This window comes from Myotis daubentonii, chromosome 19, assembly GCF_963259705.1.
Source record: "Myotis daubentonii chromosome 19, mMyoDau2.1, whole genome shotgun sequence".
In the NCBI taxonomy this organism is placed as follows: Eukaryota; Metazoa; Chordata; class Mammalia; order Chiroptera; family Vespertilionidae; genus Myotis; species Myotis daubentonii.
This window is the reverse complement of record NC_081858.1, coordinates 4,725,781-4,743,359: the sequence shown is the minus strand read 5'-3', so window position 1 is coordinate 4,743,359 and position 17,579 is coordinate 4,725,781. Positions and strand designations below refer to the sequence as shown.

Here is a 17,579-nt window from a genome sequence, read left to right as displayed (position 1 = left end):
CACCTAATCCCCCCAATAGTTCTTAAGGAAGATCTAGAAGCACTTCTACTTCATTTTTGAGGAAACTGAGTCACAGATGGTCAGCAACTTCACAGAACCAGCCACGGGCAGAGCTGGGCAATGGTGACCATGTATTGGCAATGTTTTGGCTCAGAGCCCAAGTTCTGTCTAAATTTTTCATTGTGATAGCTTGGACCAAATCACTTATTCCAGAGAAAATATTCCCCCATAGCCTTATCTACTTTTTCATCCAACAATTGTTCTTCATAACACATAAACAAGTCCTCGTGAATGGCTTTAATTGTAGCTGAAGCCAACTAAGGAGAAATAGCTCCAAGAATGAGTCAGACTAAGGACATTTTTATGAAAAGTCAGCCAGCGTTGGGATTAGCACAACTGATCACATTAACCCCAAAACTTACCAGAGCCAACAAAGGTTCTCTCTAGGCTTAAAAAAGGGGTGGAGGCCCAGCTGGTGTGGTTCAGTGGTTGACCACTGACCCATGAGCCAGGAGGTCACGGTTCGATTCCCAGTCAGGGTTCATGCCCAGGCTGTGGGCTTGGTGACCAGTAGGGTGCTTGCAGGAGGCAGCCGATCAATGATTCTCTCTCATCATTGATGTTTCTATCCCTCTCTCTGAAATCAATTAAAAAAACACACCACAACTTATTTTTTTTTAAAGGGGTGAAGAATTACCTTTATATCTCTTTTTCTCTTCCTCGGTCAGATGTTCTGTCCGTATTTTGGTTATCACACTCACATTATTTACTGTGTAAACCTTGAGAGACGTGTGCAAGAGAAAATAGTGACACAGGGAATCAAAACTCAAAAAATAAGCATAGCAAGAGCAAGAATGCTGAAGCCAAAAAAAAAAAGAAATGCAGCAAAATAAAAATGAGAAACGGTTAACAATCACTAGGATCCTTCAGAGAAAGTACACAAGCGATCGGCTTAGAAAGGCCTCAGCAGTCACTTTGCATCTCGGAGAGTTTTAAACACTGAGGATTTAACAGGGACAGGTTTCATCTTCTTGTTGCTAAATGCTCTCAAGAAGGTCCTGCACGTCCGGCCTCCCCCCTGCGTTTCTATTGTGCTAAGGCATCCGAACCTGCGCTGAGGACTTGGACTGATTTCTGGCCATCTTATAATAGGACTTATAATAAGACAGCCATCCGCTAGGCAGGAGGAAAAAGGAGTGAACCAAAGGTTCTCTACACTGATAAGCTTTACAACTAGAAGTCACTATTTAAAGGCATGCTGGGTATTGACAAAAATCATTGTAGCCGCCAGAGGCAATGCTCTCTGTTATCAAGGTTGACTGGGAACTATGGGAGTTTAGAAAATCCAATGTCTCGATTAACCGAGAATTAACTGTATCTAGCATACGTTCCAAGGTCCAGGAAACACACTCAGCACTGGAATGACTGTTACTAAATGTGTCTTGCTGAGCATGACGTCAGCTTTCTTTGCTGCTCAGAGGTCACCAGAGGATTCTGCAGTGCCTGGCTCCATCCCCTGGACCATCAATCCTGCTGTACTGCAGGCTCAGGAAGGGCCAGGAAACAGGGCTGTCCAGCGGACAAAATGCCAGCCGTCGTCTCCACTATGACAACTATGTTCTAATTCACTGATGTCATGTAAGTGGGCTGCAAGCCAATTGGTTACACGTAGGCTAACTAAAAAAATGGAGACTCATAAAAGCTACTGTATTTTTTTTAAAGCCACTCAGGTTATAAAAAAAGATGAACAGTCATGTTAAGTCTAATCCTCTGTTTTTTTGTTTGTGTGTGTGTTTCATTCTTACCAGGACAACTGGTACCTGTCCTCATTTCTCTTTGGCCTAACTAGAGACCTCCTTGGGACATGCTATCCCATTTTCTGAGAGTCAAATAAGATAAAAATCCAAGGAGAGACACACTACACAGTACTTAGTCCCCAGAGCATCTCCATGGCACAGATGCATGACAATCTGAACAGACTCATTTGCATAGAAGCTAAATTGCTATATTAAATCTTATTTTAAGAGTTTCCTTTTACCTTTGCTTCGTAACCATTAACAACTTCTGCTTTATCTGTCCTCCAGCCCCAGAATCCGGATTTAGTTCTGATAAAAAGTGAACACCACAAATTTCTACATGTACAACATGCCATTCAGATTTATTCCTGCAGCCTTTATAGTTTCTTCCCCCAGCTTTAGTGAAGGACACCTGGAAATCATGGTCCAAGTGTCCATAAAGGACTTTATCAATGACAGATGGCTGAAGCATCTCCCGCACCCTCCCAGCTATCAATCAGTTTGCCTCACCCCTGGCACAGAGAGCCTCCATTCTTGGCTTCTTTACAGTAATTGCCAGCACGGGCAGCAGAGGTGGTGACATTTATCGGACAGCTGTCCCCAAGGAGTGAGTGGCGATAACCAGCGTCCAACACTCGCCACAAGGTAGTATCTGGGTCAGAGCATTTATCTGGGTCATCTTAACTATGGGCACAGATGTCAGGGGCTCTGGCCCATAAGCAGCCACAATCAGTGGAGGAATTCTTAGAACAAGGACACACAGACCATCTTGCTCCTTGGGAGAGTGGGGGTGGCGGGCAGGAACTCATCACTCTGGCAAGCTGCTTGGAGAAACCATCAGTGCCTCCAAATGGCTTGGGAGTCAGTCAGGCATTTTACCAGGCTGGGTGCAGCGGGGGAAAGGGTGTTAAAAGCAGGGTTTCAGCCCAGCCGTTGGTCCCAGCTCTGTGGAACTGCTATTTCCAGCATTCCAGCAGCAGCTGCAGCATTGGTAAAGTGCCCCGAAACCCAGTTATTCCACTCAACACATTCCTGGAAAAAATGCATTTAGGAACCAACAGCAGCCAAGACTCTGGTTCTTTTTCAGAGCATCACACCCTGGGAAATGCTACCACTCAGGGGAGCCCTGGCCAGACCGCCCCTTTGTCTAGGACATCACATCCTAGCTCCACTGTGACTGCTGTACGTGGCCCTGTGTAGGGCAGCTGCCTGCCTTCTGCTCTGACCCTGGAGTGAAGTGGGACATCAGGTGGCATGTTAGCCAGTCACAAAGAAAGTCTGTGATCATTTGCATATTGTGTTTCCAAACAGTTTGCTTTTCTTCTAATGGGATTTAGTAAATGAAATGAGGCCAGATGGGGTATAAGGAGTTTTATGTATACATTACACCCACCAGAGGAAGGTGGGACCAAAGCTTTAAATGTCCTATTAGTTGTCCACAATTAGTACGCCGTGGCCCTTGGGGGGAAAGAAAGAAATCCTAAAGGGATTACACAAACTACTTGCTCGCATGTCCAAGTGACATTTCAGAAACAAAATGACCCTGGGGTGCAGGGGGCTAGAGACCACACCTAACTGATGAATAAACCGGAGCCCCCTCTTAGTCACTGATAACTGAAAATCGAGATACTCCTTTTGGTTAACAAATGCAATCCTCAGTTCCTGTCTGTCACTAAGTCACTTGACAGTTCAGCACAGGAAATACTCCTTTCCTGGCACAGAGTCGTCCGAAGGACCGAAGGATGACCAGGTCACTCCACTGCGTCCTTCACGTGCGCTAAGCGAACAGCTGCACTGCTCTCCCTGGGAGCCGCCATGCTCTTCACTCACCTCCCTCAGCCACAACCCTGACGATTCCATTTCCTTTTTCAGCTTCACTCTCTGATGGTTTCGTTTTGTTTTTTAGAAATTAAAGAACTTATTGCCCAGCCAGTATGGCTCAGGGGTTGAGCATTGACTTATGAACCAGGAAGTCATGGTTTGATTCCCAGTCGGGGCACATGCCCGGGTGTGGGCTCAGTCCCCAATAGGGGGCATGTGGGAGGCAGCTGATCAAAGATTCTCTCTCATCGTTGATGTGTCTGTCGCTCTCTCCCTCTCCCTTCCTCTCTGAAATCAATAAAAATAAATATATTTTTTAAAATTAAAGAACTTATTTTGGTATTTCTTCAATAATGATGCGAGACTGAATTCCATCCAATAGAGGCATCTCCTTTGGGGTAATCTGCAGATAGCAACATCCACTAATCCAGCACCAATTCCTTCACGAAATCCGCCACTAATCTGCCCTCTTGACTGGAAGTCAGTCCAATGACAGTTTAGTTACTAAATTCAATGTCTACATCCTAGTTTAAAACCAAGACTCTAATAACTCCTTGGCACTTAACTTCACATGCAGAGGCATATGAAGATGATATGAGAGATCTCAGCTCCCTCTTTTGCCATTTTCACCTCTGCCTGTCTCCACTGAGACCACAACGCCCCCCCCAAAGGCCACTGGCTTGGAGCAAGCACTGGCTCGGAGGCTGCTACCCAATGGGAGAAAAGCCATGGTGGTGGCAGGAAATACTTCGTTTAAGATGAGTTGAGCATAATCTTTCAGAGAAGAGAAAAACCCAATATGTGATCAGAGGGTATACGTTAGGCCAAAAATTTATGCAAGAAGGGCACTGATTTACAGGCATCAAGCCCCAAGCAAGATTAGAAAAAAGAAATGGATGACAACGACCATTACAGTATTAGAGACCCTCATCTTCCCCCTTCAATCACATGAACACTCACACCTCCGGTAGCAAACCTCACTCAGGGAACTCGAATCCTTACTCGATGCACAAGACGCTCACTGATCACAAAGCAAAGCAGCCGAGCACGCAGAACCCCGGAGAGATGAAGCCGCCTGCCCAAAGCCGCAGTTAGCTGGTGGCCCTGCTGCTGAGGGTCAGTTCTTCCAGCTCTTGTCACTACTGCTGGGAGACGGCAGTGAGGGCAGGGTCCTCTGTCTTCTGGCTTTAGGGACAGAGCCCTAGGCTAAATGTCTGCAGAGGCATGTGCCCAAGACTGCAGAGGTCTTCCCACATCCTTACTGGTAAAGCCATGGTCAACTGCTGTCCCTGGAAGACAATGGCTGTCGCCCGGGGAGGCTGACGGTGCGGCACGGACCCCGCCCAAGCAGCAGCACACCTGGTGTTTTGGTTTTCTCTTATGCTACAAGCAAATACCCTCATTCCACAGCTCGATCTAAACTAAAGGAAAAGGCACTGAACAAGTCTTCTCCATGACTCAACAGAAAACTCAGGTTTATTAATAAATTTTATATTGGAAATGAAGAAAAGAAAAAGATAGGATTGTTAGTATATGTGTGAAGAGCAAAGGACACCTAAGTCCAGGATAATGTTCATATTAGCTCATGTTATGCTGCTTTGGTTTACAGAGAGCTGGATGTGACATCCTAGGCAAACACTCGGGGCTCCTCCAGACCCCCCGGGGACAGCAGTGACAGCGTCCGCATCCCTTACAAAGGCCCCCACACCTCTGCACAGCCCAGAGGCAGATGAGCAGACACGAGGTTCTCATCTGGGGTAACTGAGACACAGACCTCTCTGAGGTTTCTTCAGGTAGAGTCTGCAATAGAACTGAAACCCCTCCAGACTCTTGCTCTAAACTATTAGGTCTCACTGTAGGGAAACCGGGGAGAGAACCACATTTAACTATATGAAAGGTGTGAATTTGACTGATACCAGTGTAACCACATTCAATAGCTTCCAGAAACTCAAAGTCCCATGGTCGGGGACTGGGGAGTCTTGTGGATCCCCAAACACCAAAACAATATAAAATTCAAGTAAAATCCATTAAAAGGGCCCATGAAAGAATAGGAAGACATTTATCCAAGACTTAACCAATGTGCTATAAAAGTGATGTATGATGAAGGATGTCAATAATGGTTTACATTTGGTGAGAGCAGAGATTAACTTTAAAACGCTAGTGCTTAAACTGGCATATTAGAAAAAAAATTCCAGTCCACCCATAATTTCCAATCAATACATACATGCCACTAAAGATGGCAGTAAAGGGATGAGAAATTAAAATGCAGAGCCCAAATTCATACCTTTCAAAAGCAATATTTTTAGTATCGAGGCTGGTGTTAATGACTGGGCTCGTGAGCCGCCTTTCAACCTCCCTGCCTGTTGGCTTCATCAAGTCCAGACTGAGGCGCTCCATTTCCTGGGAAAGATCGAAGTGTTCAGTGGTGACCACTTTGTCATCATGGTTGACTTCCATCAACTCCGCCCAGGTGTCTGTTAACGGAAACAAGGGCATAACTAAGTACAATGCAAGTAAGATGCAAAAACAAGAAACCTCACGTTAAAGTGCATCCCCGTCCAAGCCTGCATCTCTGAGCCATCTTCCCCAGAGATGCAGACTTTTAAAATAATTTGCATTCTTTGTTAGCAACACATTTATCTGCATACTTTTTAAAATATATATTACAAAATATACATTATTTATGCACAACACTGGGTAAGCCACGCCATTTATGGAGGGAATGTAACGAGTGAGATACAAGACAGAGGCTCAGGGACAGGAGAGATGCTGGGTGGTAAATAATACACACAAGAGAATTATACAGATAACAAATAAGATACAGGAACTGAGAGGTGAATAATTAAAAGAACGACAAGCCCGCTGATGTGGCTCAGTGATTGAGCATTGATCCATGAACCAAGAGGGCTGGGTTCAATTCTGAGTTAGGGCACCTGCCCGGGTTGCGGGCTCAATCCCCAGTAGAAGGCATGCAGGAGGCAGTCAATCGATGTTTCTCTCTCATTGATGTTTCTACCTCTCTCTCTTTTCACTCTCTCCCTTCCTCTCTCTCTAAAAATAAATAAGAACATAATTTAAAAAAGAACAACAAAAAAATGCCCAGAAAGGATCAGATAAGTCACATGAATGTGAATGCGTTTCATGGTTAAAAATCACTCTGTAACTTAACATGAGCAGTGATTACTACAATGAAATCACTCACCTTCTCCCTTAAATATGAAACTACGCCTCCCTCTTATCCAGCTCATGTTCTCAAATCCCAGCAATGTGATATCAACACGCAGTTTGGCACCACTTTTCCAAATGCGACAGACATCGTTTGGGCATATTCTGGAAACCAAGGGCACTGAAGAAGAGAAGTATATTACTGAGAAAAACCTGATGGCCAAGTAGAACACCCAGAAATCAGGATTCTGATTTTAATGAAAGGATAGGAATAGAAAGATGGTGACTGTCACATAGAGCTGGACCTGGCTGGACGTGATACAAGAAGTCACTCTTAAAAAATAAAGATGGCCCAGCTGGCATGGCTCAGTGGTTGAGCGTTGACCTATGAACCAGGAGGTCATGGGTTTGATTCCCAGTCAGGGCACATGTCTGGGCTGCGGGCTTGATCCCCAGTGTGGGGTCTGCAGAAGGCAGCCTGTCAATGATTCTTTCTCATCATTGATGCTTCTATTTCTCTCTCCCTCTCCTTTCCTCTCTGAAATCAATAAAAATATATTTTAAATAATAATAATAAAAAATAAAAAAGGACCTTCTGTTTTATAGCCCTTTATAAAAGTGCAGATCTATGTCTTGTCTGGAGAAAGCTCTAAATGAATTCCTTAAGAGTATGCTCAATGCCAAAGTGAGCTCCTCTCCTTGGCTGCCATCAGAGCTCGAGTATGTCCATCTGGCCTTTCTCGTTCACATGTGCTACTTTTGCCATATGGCTGCGTCTACCATATTGTCAGATCCACCATTCCAATGATCAAATGTCTATAATGTGCTGCTTTTTAACAAAACCTGAAATCAGAGTGAATATTTGCATTAGGGAAAACTCATTCGTTTCACAGAAGAATATGAAGTTTTCTTCTTTTATATACTTTTTACTCCATTTCAATGTTTCATTATAAATATGACATCTTGCCTGAAAGGGAAGTCTGGAAGTGAAAATGGCTGAAAACTGGGAATTAGGAGCTGTCATTAACTGATCAACTAGAAATAAAAGTAGAACATCTATGAAAATTACTGTCTGTCAATTTGCCTTACATAAGATTTTGGAGAAAAATACATCCATTTTGTAAAAAACAGGCTACTCCAAAGAGATCAACCAAATGACTTGTATGCATGCATGCATATAAGCCAAACCAATGGACATGGACAACAGGGGATGAGAGCATGAGTGTGTGTGTGTGGGGGGGTTAATGGGGGGGAATGAGGACACATTTGTAATTCCTTAACTAATAAAGAATTTAAAGCCGAAACCGGTTTGGCTCAGTGGATAGAGCGTCGGCCTGTGGACTGGAAGGTCCCAGGTTCGATTCCGGTCAAGGGCATATACCTGGGTTGCGGGCATATCTCCAGTAGGAGATGTGCAGGAGGCAGCTGATCGATTGTTTCTCTCTCATCGATGTTTCTAACTCTCTATCTCTCTCCCTTCCTCTGTGTAAAAAATCAATAAAATATATTTAAAAAAAAAAAATTTAAAGATTTAAAAACAAACAAAAAAAAAACACAAGCTACTCCAATGTTCATCTCATCTTCTTCCTCAGAATAACAAGTTTAAAAGAATCAAGCTAAACCACATAAGGAAGTAACTAAATTATGGTAAGTCTTACTAAAATATTAGCCTTTTAAAGAACTAATAATGTGGATCAATGTCAACTGGAAATGACAAAAGAGACAAAATTGTCTCTATGTTATATTTATGGATGCTTGGGAGAAAAAGTCCTACGAGTGGGGAAAAGACTAGAAAGAAAACGCCCAAAGCACTAACACTAGTGGTGCTGAAGTGGGGTTAGAGGTGACTATTTTTCCTAATTCTTATCTATGCATTTTATAGATTAAAAAAAATACACGTAACTTTTATAAAGGAAAAATAAACCAATATTCAGGCTAAATAAAGTGGAAACAAAATAAATCACAAGCCCACAGCCACTCACCCCAGCTGGTGAATTCCCATTTCATCTGCACATAGAAATCTGGAGTCTGAAGGATAAAGGTTGAAAAGAAATTACCCTTGGTGCTATTAACTAAACACAAGCACAGGAAGGGTTAACAGGGCTTTTTAAAGTGGGGGAGGGGGAGAGAACAGAGAAAATAAGAAACACAAAATGCAAACCCATCAAAATAAATGCTTATTTTACATTCAGGCTGTGATTTATTCTTGATATAAAATGTCTAGACCTGCCGAAACCGGTTTGGCTCAGTGGATAGAGCGTCGGCCTGCGGACTGAAAGGTCCCAGGTTCGATTCCGGTCAAGGGCATGTACCTGGGTTGCGGACACATCCCCAGTGGGAGATGTGCAGGAGGCAGCTGATCGATGTTTCTCTCTCATCGGTGTTTCTAACTCTCTATCTCTCTCCCTTCCTCTCTGTAAAAAAATCAATAAAATATATTAAAAAAAAATGTCTAGACAGTTAATAAAGTTAACTGGAAGCTATAAGGTTGGAGGGGGATAAAAGTCAAATCTGATTGAGAGGCTCAATCTGGTTCATAACAGCAACATAAGGAGGAGCCTGGGAGGAAGGGTAAGCACCGCCAGGCAGTGTGCGAAACAGACTGCTCCAAGCAGAGAGGAAGGTCAGCTCCATCTATCAGGCTGGGAACCTGACTGCGAAAGGCTCTGTGTTCTGGAAAAGGCTTCACAGTAACGGACCACCCTGAAACTAAAAAGAGGCAGCTGGACATCACTTCCCCAAGAAGTCATATTCCCCTCCAGTTAACAAAAGACTTTTGCCCCCACCTTCCTCTTCAACTCTTAGAATGTGGCTTTTTGAAGCTTTACACCACCCCAGCAGCCCTGTTTAAGATGCTTTTCTGACCTACAAGGCTCCTGGAGAGCGCCTTAATTTCTTAAGTACCACCCTACTTAATTTCCAGTTACCATCCAAGAAGAGAAATGCGAGGAAGTCCAGGTGTTTTCCTGTTCCCTCCCACCTCTCAAGTTTTGCCAGGTTTTTACAGAAACACAGGGCAGGAAGACCAAGAATCTACCCTGGTTTAAGACCAGCCAGAATTCCAGTGATGGGCAGCGAAACTCTCCAGGGCAGCGGCAAGAAAGGTGCCTGTTATGAGACAAAACATCCTCTGGTGCCAATAAGCACAAGGTCAGCTATGGGCGGTCTATACCTTCCAGCAGGGAATCCAATGCAATGCAGCTCACTATTACGGATCAATAACAGGTTTTAAAAAAGAAAAAGCCTTTACTTGGAATTTTTAAAATGAGGGTGACTCCATGTTAAATAAGTCATTTTCTGTTTTGTCAAATGGAGCAGTGATGTTTTTAGTTCCTTCTGCAGTAAGTTAGATAAGAGAAGGATAAATGTGAACGTTGTACAAACGCACACCTATTTTAAAAACAACGCATATAACTGTTTCATATGTCATGGAAGGTTTCTCTGCAGTACATGGAAAATTAATATCTTAGGCAGCATTTACTTTGCATGTCATAGAAATATTTCTTGAAAGGGTGTTCAGATAATGAGCAGTGATTGTCTAACTTCTAGCAAAATTGTTCCTTTTCTCCACATAACTGTTCATTTTTCTCAAGAAATGTGTTTTGACTAACATCGTAAAGCCAATTTATCAACAAATATCATTGGAGATGTTTTGGGGAGCTCACTTCTGTGCTTAACTTGAGAATAAATGGCATGAAAATTGAACCACTGACTTTCTCGTCTCCTGCTGCCCTGGGAATACTGAACATGGTTGACTGAGAAGATGGTTTCTGCAGGTAACAAAGATTATCTGTAGAATGGCAACATCATCCAAAACAATCCAGGACCCTAGAAGTAAAACTGTTTAAGAAACTTCTCTAAGTGTCAAAGAGCCCATGCACTTTAATTCACAAAGACAGGTAAACTTCCCCAAAGCCAAAAAGTGTACATCAAAGAAGGCAATGAATTAGACGCCGCAGAATACTAATGGCTAGAAGGAACAGGAGTGACAAGGAGAAGATACACACAGACCTCTGACCCTCAAGAGACCCTGACAATCCCCATCCAGTCACCAATGCCCAACACAATCTCCCCAAGATGCTCAGGGTGCAACTTTTAAGAAATCAGGCATCTGGACAGGTTAATTGCTTGATGTCCATGTGTCTTAGTTCTACTTTTCACATAGCACTTTACAGTGCAAGTCTAGAAACATAACTTGTGGAAGATCCCACACATTTCACAAGCAGGAAAGGCAGGGCACGTGCTCTGAGTACCTAGTACATTGTATTCACGACTCACAAAGCTCTTCGGGAAGGCGCACAACAGGTCGCCAGGCTGTGTCCCCTGCTGTCCTGTCAGCATTAACCCAACGGTGGCAATGCCATTGTTTTACGAATACCTCGAGAATCTTTTGGAGCAGCTCAGGAACTCCTTCGAGGGCCATGGACGTGTTGTGGTAGTCTCGATGTTGAAGAACTGTGTACACCATCTCAGGGTCACCAGTGCTCACAGCCTCGTGTAAAACTGGAAAACAAAAAGGTAAAACTTAATGGCCCAGTATTCGCCCACTTTCTGACAAATTCCACAGCCAGTCTGGAAAATACCTATACAGACCAAAGACCAACACACCCTTCCTGAAGAGGGGCTGTAGCCCCACGTTCTCATTTATGACCACGACTTCTTATTGCCAGCTCGTAAACAGGTAAAAGGAGAAGAAAATAGAGCACTTTTAGCTTCCTGCTCAAACTCTCATCCTCCTTGGTCAAATCCAGTCTCTCCCTTCTCCCCCTTTGTTACCACTGGTCATGGAATCCTGACAATGTCTTCAGAAAGCTGGCTTTCACTATGTGATCACACAACTACGGTTACATGTAGATCAGGCAAGCAGGGCTCTGCTTGTATATATCCTGGCTCAGCCAACATAAGATTACCCTAACCAATAATAAGAGAATTTGTGCGTGTGTGTGTGTGCGCGCACACACACACACACACACACGCAGTAAACTGCCAGGATTTCACTGGAAAAGGCCATAATTCCTTTTTGATTTTGCTTATCTTGATGGATTCATTGTAGTTCCCATCACATTCCTCAGGGAAATCTGGCCTCCACTCTTGTGCATGGTGGGAAGGGTTTGCACTGAGAGCTGCTTTCTAGATGAGGAGTCCCCTCTACTCAGGGCTTAGGGCCCAGGACATACTGGGGCCACCGTGCTGTAGATCAACCAGCAGCATCCGCGGCTCCTATCTCTTTGCCCCATTCCCTAGGCCCGAGAGAGAATGAGTCTTCAGATAAAGATGACTCTGAGGACAATGATGATTGAGACTGACCTTTAGTCAGAAAGAGAAGCTGAAATGAAAGGCTTGAAAAGATTTTAAAAGCATACTTGCCCGTCCATCCCTCGCGATTTTCTTTTGTAACATCTGCTTTATGTCGGAGCAAGACTCTAGCAGATTCCAAATGTCCCAAAGAAACAGCAAGGTGCAATAAGGTTCGACCTCGTGGGTCCACAGCCTCCACATTCTGTAAAGTAAACGCGGGCATTTCTATAATTGGATACATTACAGAAAACTGTGGCAATGTGTCCGAGAGATCATAAGTACAAAAACAGAAAACTATTTACACATTCATTACGGCAATATGTGGAAAAACGAATGCTTGCATACGGGCACAGTTGAAATAGGAATTTGGGGGCCATAAATAAACATGATAGCTACTGAGTTCCTCTTTCTATAGAGTTAAATGCCTAATAAATAAATGCCAGCTACCGGCCTCAGATCATTGAACACAACCTCAAGTTCTGAACCACACTCAAATTAAGTCTAAATAAGGCTTTCCAGAAATAAAGCCACCCTAAGAAATGTAGGGGATTTCTTAAGCACATATCAGCATTCAGGTGTAAAACAGGAAGCACAGGCATTTATGCAAAACGGAAAGTGCAGAAGAGAATTTAGGTCAGAATAAAATTATATTCTCCAGACCAAAACACGATTCTCATTATTGTGTATTGAGTTCCAATTGGCCTGAAGTAGTAACATCCTTGGGTCCTGCAGACAATGTGCATGATCTGTCAGGCGTGTATGTGCACATATTTACAGACAAATGTAAGAACACACACACACACACACACACACACACACACACACACACACGCACGCAGGCACCATCAGTCCATTTCCCCTCGAGGGTTTTCCTCCAGGTACAGACATACCCTCCTTCCGGTACCTGCGTTAGGGCTTCAGAGCCCAGCGCCTGTTTCTCTGGTGGGAGCTCATTCTCAGTGGCTGGGCCCTGCCTTCCAAACACAGCTCTGACCTTCCTTCCAAGGACACAATAAGCTGCCACAGGTCTTTGGAATATAAAAATGGCAAGTGCCATAACACTTTGTAGAAAATGTGCTTTGTCTTGATTTGAGATGCTAGCTGTGCATGCATTACCTGCAGCCTCCAAAGAGGGCCTCTAGTAATAGATAAAAGAAAACTACAGATAAATTGCACTACACCAAAACTGAAAACTTTTATACTTCAAACTAGAGGCCCGATGCACAAAATTCGTGCAGGAGGCTCAGCCATCGCAGCCCTGGCTTCGTCTGGAAGGTCGTCTGGAAGGTCGTTTGGCTGTCCGGTCTAATTAGCATATTATGCTTTTATTATTATAGATGATACCATAAAGAAAGTAAAAAGACAACCCATAGAATTGGGAGAAAAATTGTGCAAGTTATGTATCTGATAAGGGGCTAGTATCCAGAATATATAGAGAACTACTCAAGAATAAAAAGACAACCCAATCAACCCAATTTAAACTGGCAAAGGATTTGGATAGACATTTCTTCAAAGATATGCAAATGACCAATAAGCACATGGAAAGATGCTCAACCTCATTAATTATTAAAACCACACTTCATACCCATTAGGATGGCTACGATCAAAAGACAGACAATGACAAGTGTAGACAAGGATGGAACCCTCAAACACTGCTGGTGGGAATGTAAAATTTGAAGAAACAGTTGGCAGTTCTTCAAAAAAAGTTAACCATAGTGACCCTATGACCCCAATTCCTCTCGTAGGTATTTACCGGGGGGAAAACAAAGGTCTGTCAAATGGTAAATGGATAAGCAAAATATATATACACAACGGGATTTTATTCAGCCATATAAAAAGGAATGAAGTACTGATATATGCCACAATATGGATGAACCTCAAACACATCACGCTAAATGACGTTAAAGAAGCCAGACACAAAGGCCACATGCACAATTCAATTTACATGAGATGTCCAGAATAGGCAATTCTATAGAGATAACAAGTAGGTTAGTGGTTGCCTGGGGCTGAAGGGATTGGGAGAAATGGGGAAGTAACTAAGGGGTATGGAGTTTCTTTTGGGGATAATGAAATTGCTCTGGAATTTGACAGTGGTGATGATTGCACAACTCAATTAATATACTAAAAACCACTGAAGAATACACTTTAATGGGTGAATTGCATAAGCGAGTTATATCCCAATAAAGATATTTAAAAATCAATGTATGTATGTTTTCTGTAATACATAAAACTAATGTACCAATATATTATTTGATGAGTTGCTTAATTTCTCTTGAATTTCAGTTTGCTCCCTTATAAAATGAAATCAATAAAAAACACCTACCTTACTGAGTTCTTATAAGGCACAATGGCTAACCCCATAGCAAGCATTAAGAGGAGTCAGCTCTTATTATCATATGCCCACACTATGTCATTTTATATAAGCTGTCACTTTCTTCCTAAAAGAGATTTGTTCAAATTTCATTATAGTGAGTCTTAGGGTCCTCAAATAATGACATTAGTTCAGTGAGCAAGAACTTTCAGAATTTCACTGAAATTCATTTAAAGCTGATTGTCTTTTCTTTAAGTTTCTTCAGGCCTGAGCTGTACCCAATTAAAAATACCCACCCCAGCCCGGCCAGCGTGGCTCAGTAGTTGACACTGACCTATGAACCAGGAGGTAACGGTTCAATTCCCCGTCAGGGCACATGTCCGGGTTACAGGCTCAATCCCCAGTAGGGGGCCTGCAGATTCTCTCTCATCATTGATGCTTCTATCTCTTTCTCCCTCTCCCTTCCTCTCTGAAATCAATAAAAATATATCTAAAAAATACTCACTCCTTTTAAGTATAATAGTGCCCCCCAAAAGAAAAGGATGAGATTTCTGCATGTCTCCTTCCTATCTGTTAACTTAAGCCCCACCAACTTTTCTTGCTCAAAGCCTTCTCTGTCATCCTGCTGTCCTCCAGAGGCAGCAAAAGGCGGAGCTTTGAGTGCAGGCTGCAGACTAGGCATCAGTCTCACTTCCTGGTCCCTTCCTAACCTCAGGTGAATTACTCAGCCTTCCATGCCTTGGTCTCAGCGAGAAGTACAGGCTTTATAAACGACCACTGTTTCCTCTTGCGGGGCACCTCGGGCAACCACCTTCACCCGTGGGCAGTCTCAGACTGCCCTGGTCCTCTGTGGCCTGAACGGGTTCCTCATTCCAAGTCCAGGGGCGAAAGGTATCCACTGGCCTGGTTCTCTAAGGTGAGCCCGAGTTCCTGAGGGCCCATGGGGAGCACCCGAGTAGCTCTAGGCTCTTTATCTTGGGATGTCTGGCCCTGGCTCACAGAAGGCTTCCGGCCAACAGGCACTGACTTGAGTGTGTGCCCAGTGGCCTCACGCAGCCTTGCCACAGGCGGGGGTGGACACCTCAGGGTGGCTCCCTGTCAGGCTCTGAGGATTGCTGCTGCCTAGACAGCTCTCTTCCCCTTGCCTGGATTCTGTGCTTTCACCTGCTGGTACCTTACTGGGGCTGGCCCTAGAGTCAGGCGTCACCTGCTACCATCTATCCCACTCAGTCCCAGGGTTTTCCCTTCCCTGTCTAAGGTGCACTGACTGGCCTTTGTATTTGTCCCCTTTCATCCATTCATTCTCCCAGTGTCTTTAAGAAGTTTCTATTCATTCTCCCAGCATTGGTAAGAAGGCCAAAGATATGTAACAGACCTCTCTTGCTAAATGATAAATGGCATAACCATAACACAAATCATTTCAACTGCACCAACCAACTTGAAGGCCCCACTGAATATTAAAGACAGCAAAGCCGATGGGTTAAGAGGCACTTAATAAAGTGCCTGAAAGGAAGGCACTTAATACTGTGCCTTTGCTGAGCAGATGTTAAAAGCCTGAAACATCTCATAGTTGACAAAGTTAGTTACTAAACAGCCAACTCCAGCTATTAGCAAGATAGCGGGTTGGGGGCCAACACCCACGCAGAAGCACATACTTATCAGCTTCATCTGGATAAACTTGATTTTTTCTGTTCTGCTGTTCGTAGAACAAAATTAAATTCTTACCAGTACGCCTGCTTCAAGTCTCACTCGTGGAATGGAAGGAATGAAGAAATGGATAGCAGAAACTTACTGGCAAATAAAACATTAAGTGAAACAGCTGGTTTTATTGCTGGGGTAGTAGGAATTTTTTCTTTTTAATTATGCAACCAGTATGTGTTCCTTTAGAAAAACTGGAACATACATAAAAAAGCTGAATACCCAGGATGATGATCATAATAACAGCAGCAACTATGGCAAATGGTATTATACCCATTTACTATATACCTGCATTTTCAGATGGGTTCTCTGCCTTATTTTCCACAATCCTGAAATGAAGGCACTTTTAATCAAATAAGTATAGCATAAGGGTTAGGAATACAGGCTTAGGGCAGAGTCTGACTTTCTGGGTTTATATCCTGGTTTGGGATATACATACACAAGCATACATCAGAGCCTCTCGGGATAAGCATACATCTGAGCTTCCTCAGTTTCCTAATCTGTAATATGGGAATCATAATAGCACCCGCCCCCAAAGATTGGAGTCTAGAATTAAATGTAAAACTGCACATAAAACATTTTAGCACGGCCAAGAGGTTTCATTATTGTTAGGGCATATGCCTGGGTTGCAGGCTCAATCCCCAGTAGGTGCCCTGCAGGAGGCAGCTGATCAATGATGTTCCTCTCTCATCGATGTGTGTGTGGTTTTTTTTATATATTTTATTGATTTTTTACAGAGAGGAAGGGAGAGGGATAGAGAGTCAGAAACATCGATGAGAGAGAAACACCGATCAGCTGCCTCCTGCACCCCCCCCAATGGGGATGTACCAGCAACCAAGGTACATGCCCTTGACCGGAATCGAACCTGGGACCCTTGAGTCCGCAGGCCGACGCTCTATCCACCGAGCAAACCGGTTAGGGCTCTCATTGATGTTTTTATCTCTTTATCCCTCTCCCTTCCTCTCTCTCTAAAAATCAATAAAAACAAATTTAGCCCCCCCGGTGTTGCTCAGTGGTCGGATGATGACTTATGGACCAGGAGTTCATGGTTCGATTCCCAGTCAGGGCACATGCCCGAGTTTGTGGGCTGGATCCCCAGTAGGGGTCATGTAGGAGGCAGCCAATTAATGATTCTCTCGCATCATTGATGTTTCTACCTCTCTCTTCCTCTCCCTTCCTCTCTCAAACCAATAAACATATTTTTAAAAATAATAAAATAAAAATGATATATTTACTTTTAAAAATCATTAAAAAAAAACCACCCAAAAACATTTCAGCACAGCAGCTAGCAAAACAGTAAGCTTTCAGAGTTACTCTTTTTTTTAAAATATATTTTATTGGTTTTTTTACAGAGAGGAAGGGAGAGGGATAGAGAGCTAGAAACATCGATTAGAGAGAAACATCGATCAGCTGCCTCCTGCACACCCCCAACTGGGGATGCGCCCGCAACCAAGTTATATGCCCTTGACCGGAATTGAACCTGGGACCCT

At 43.5% G+C, this 17,579-nt stretch overlaps 1 protein-coding gene across 2 annotated transcripts in view; it reads right to left on the bottom strand.

Moving 5' to 3' along the window:
* The window catches only part of ANKRD13A (ankyrin repeat domain 13A), a 30,172-nt gene that overhangs the window by 9,348 nt on the left and 3,245 nt on the right, over positions 1–17,579 (bottom strand). Inside the window, exons 2-8 of one of the 2 annotated variants that reach the window (XM_059676205.1) lie at positions 12,150–12,282; positions 11,161–11,285; positions 8,765–8,810; positions 6,820–6,963; positions 5,902–6,091; positions 2,039–2,105; positions 698–779 (exon numbers count right to left, since the gene is read on the bottom strand). In XM_059676205.1, coding sequence (XP_059532188.1) covers positions 698–779; positions 2,039–2,105; positions 5,902–6,091; positions 6,820–6,963; positions 8,765–8,810; positions 11,161–11,285; positions 12,150–12,282 — 787 coding nt within the window. Of the gene's footprint in view, positions 1–697; positions 780–2,038; positions 2,106–5,901; positions 6,092–6,819; positions 6,964–8,764; positions 8,811–11,160; positions 11,308–12,149; positions 12,283–17,579 lie in introns of those variants that run through there. The other variant, XM_059676204.1, reaches the window with a different exon arrangement.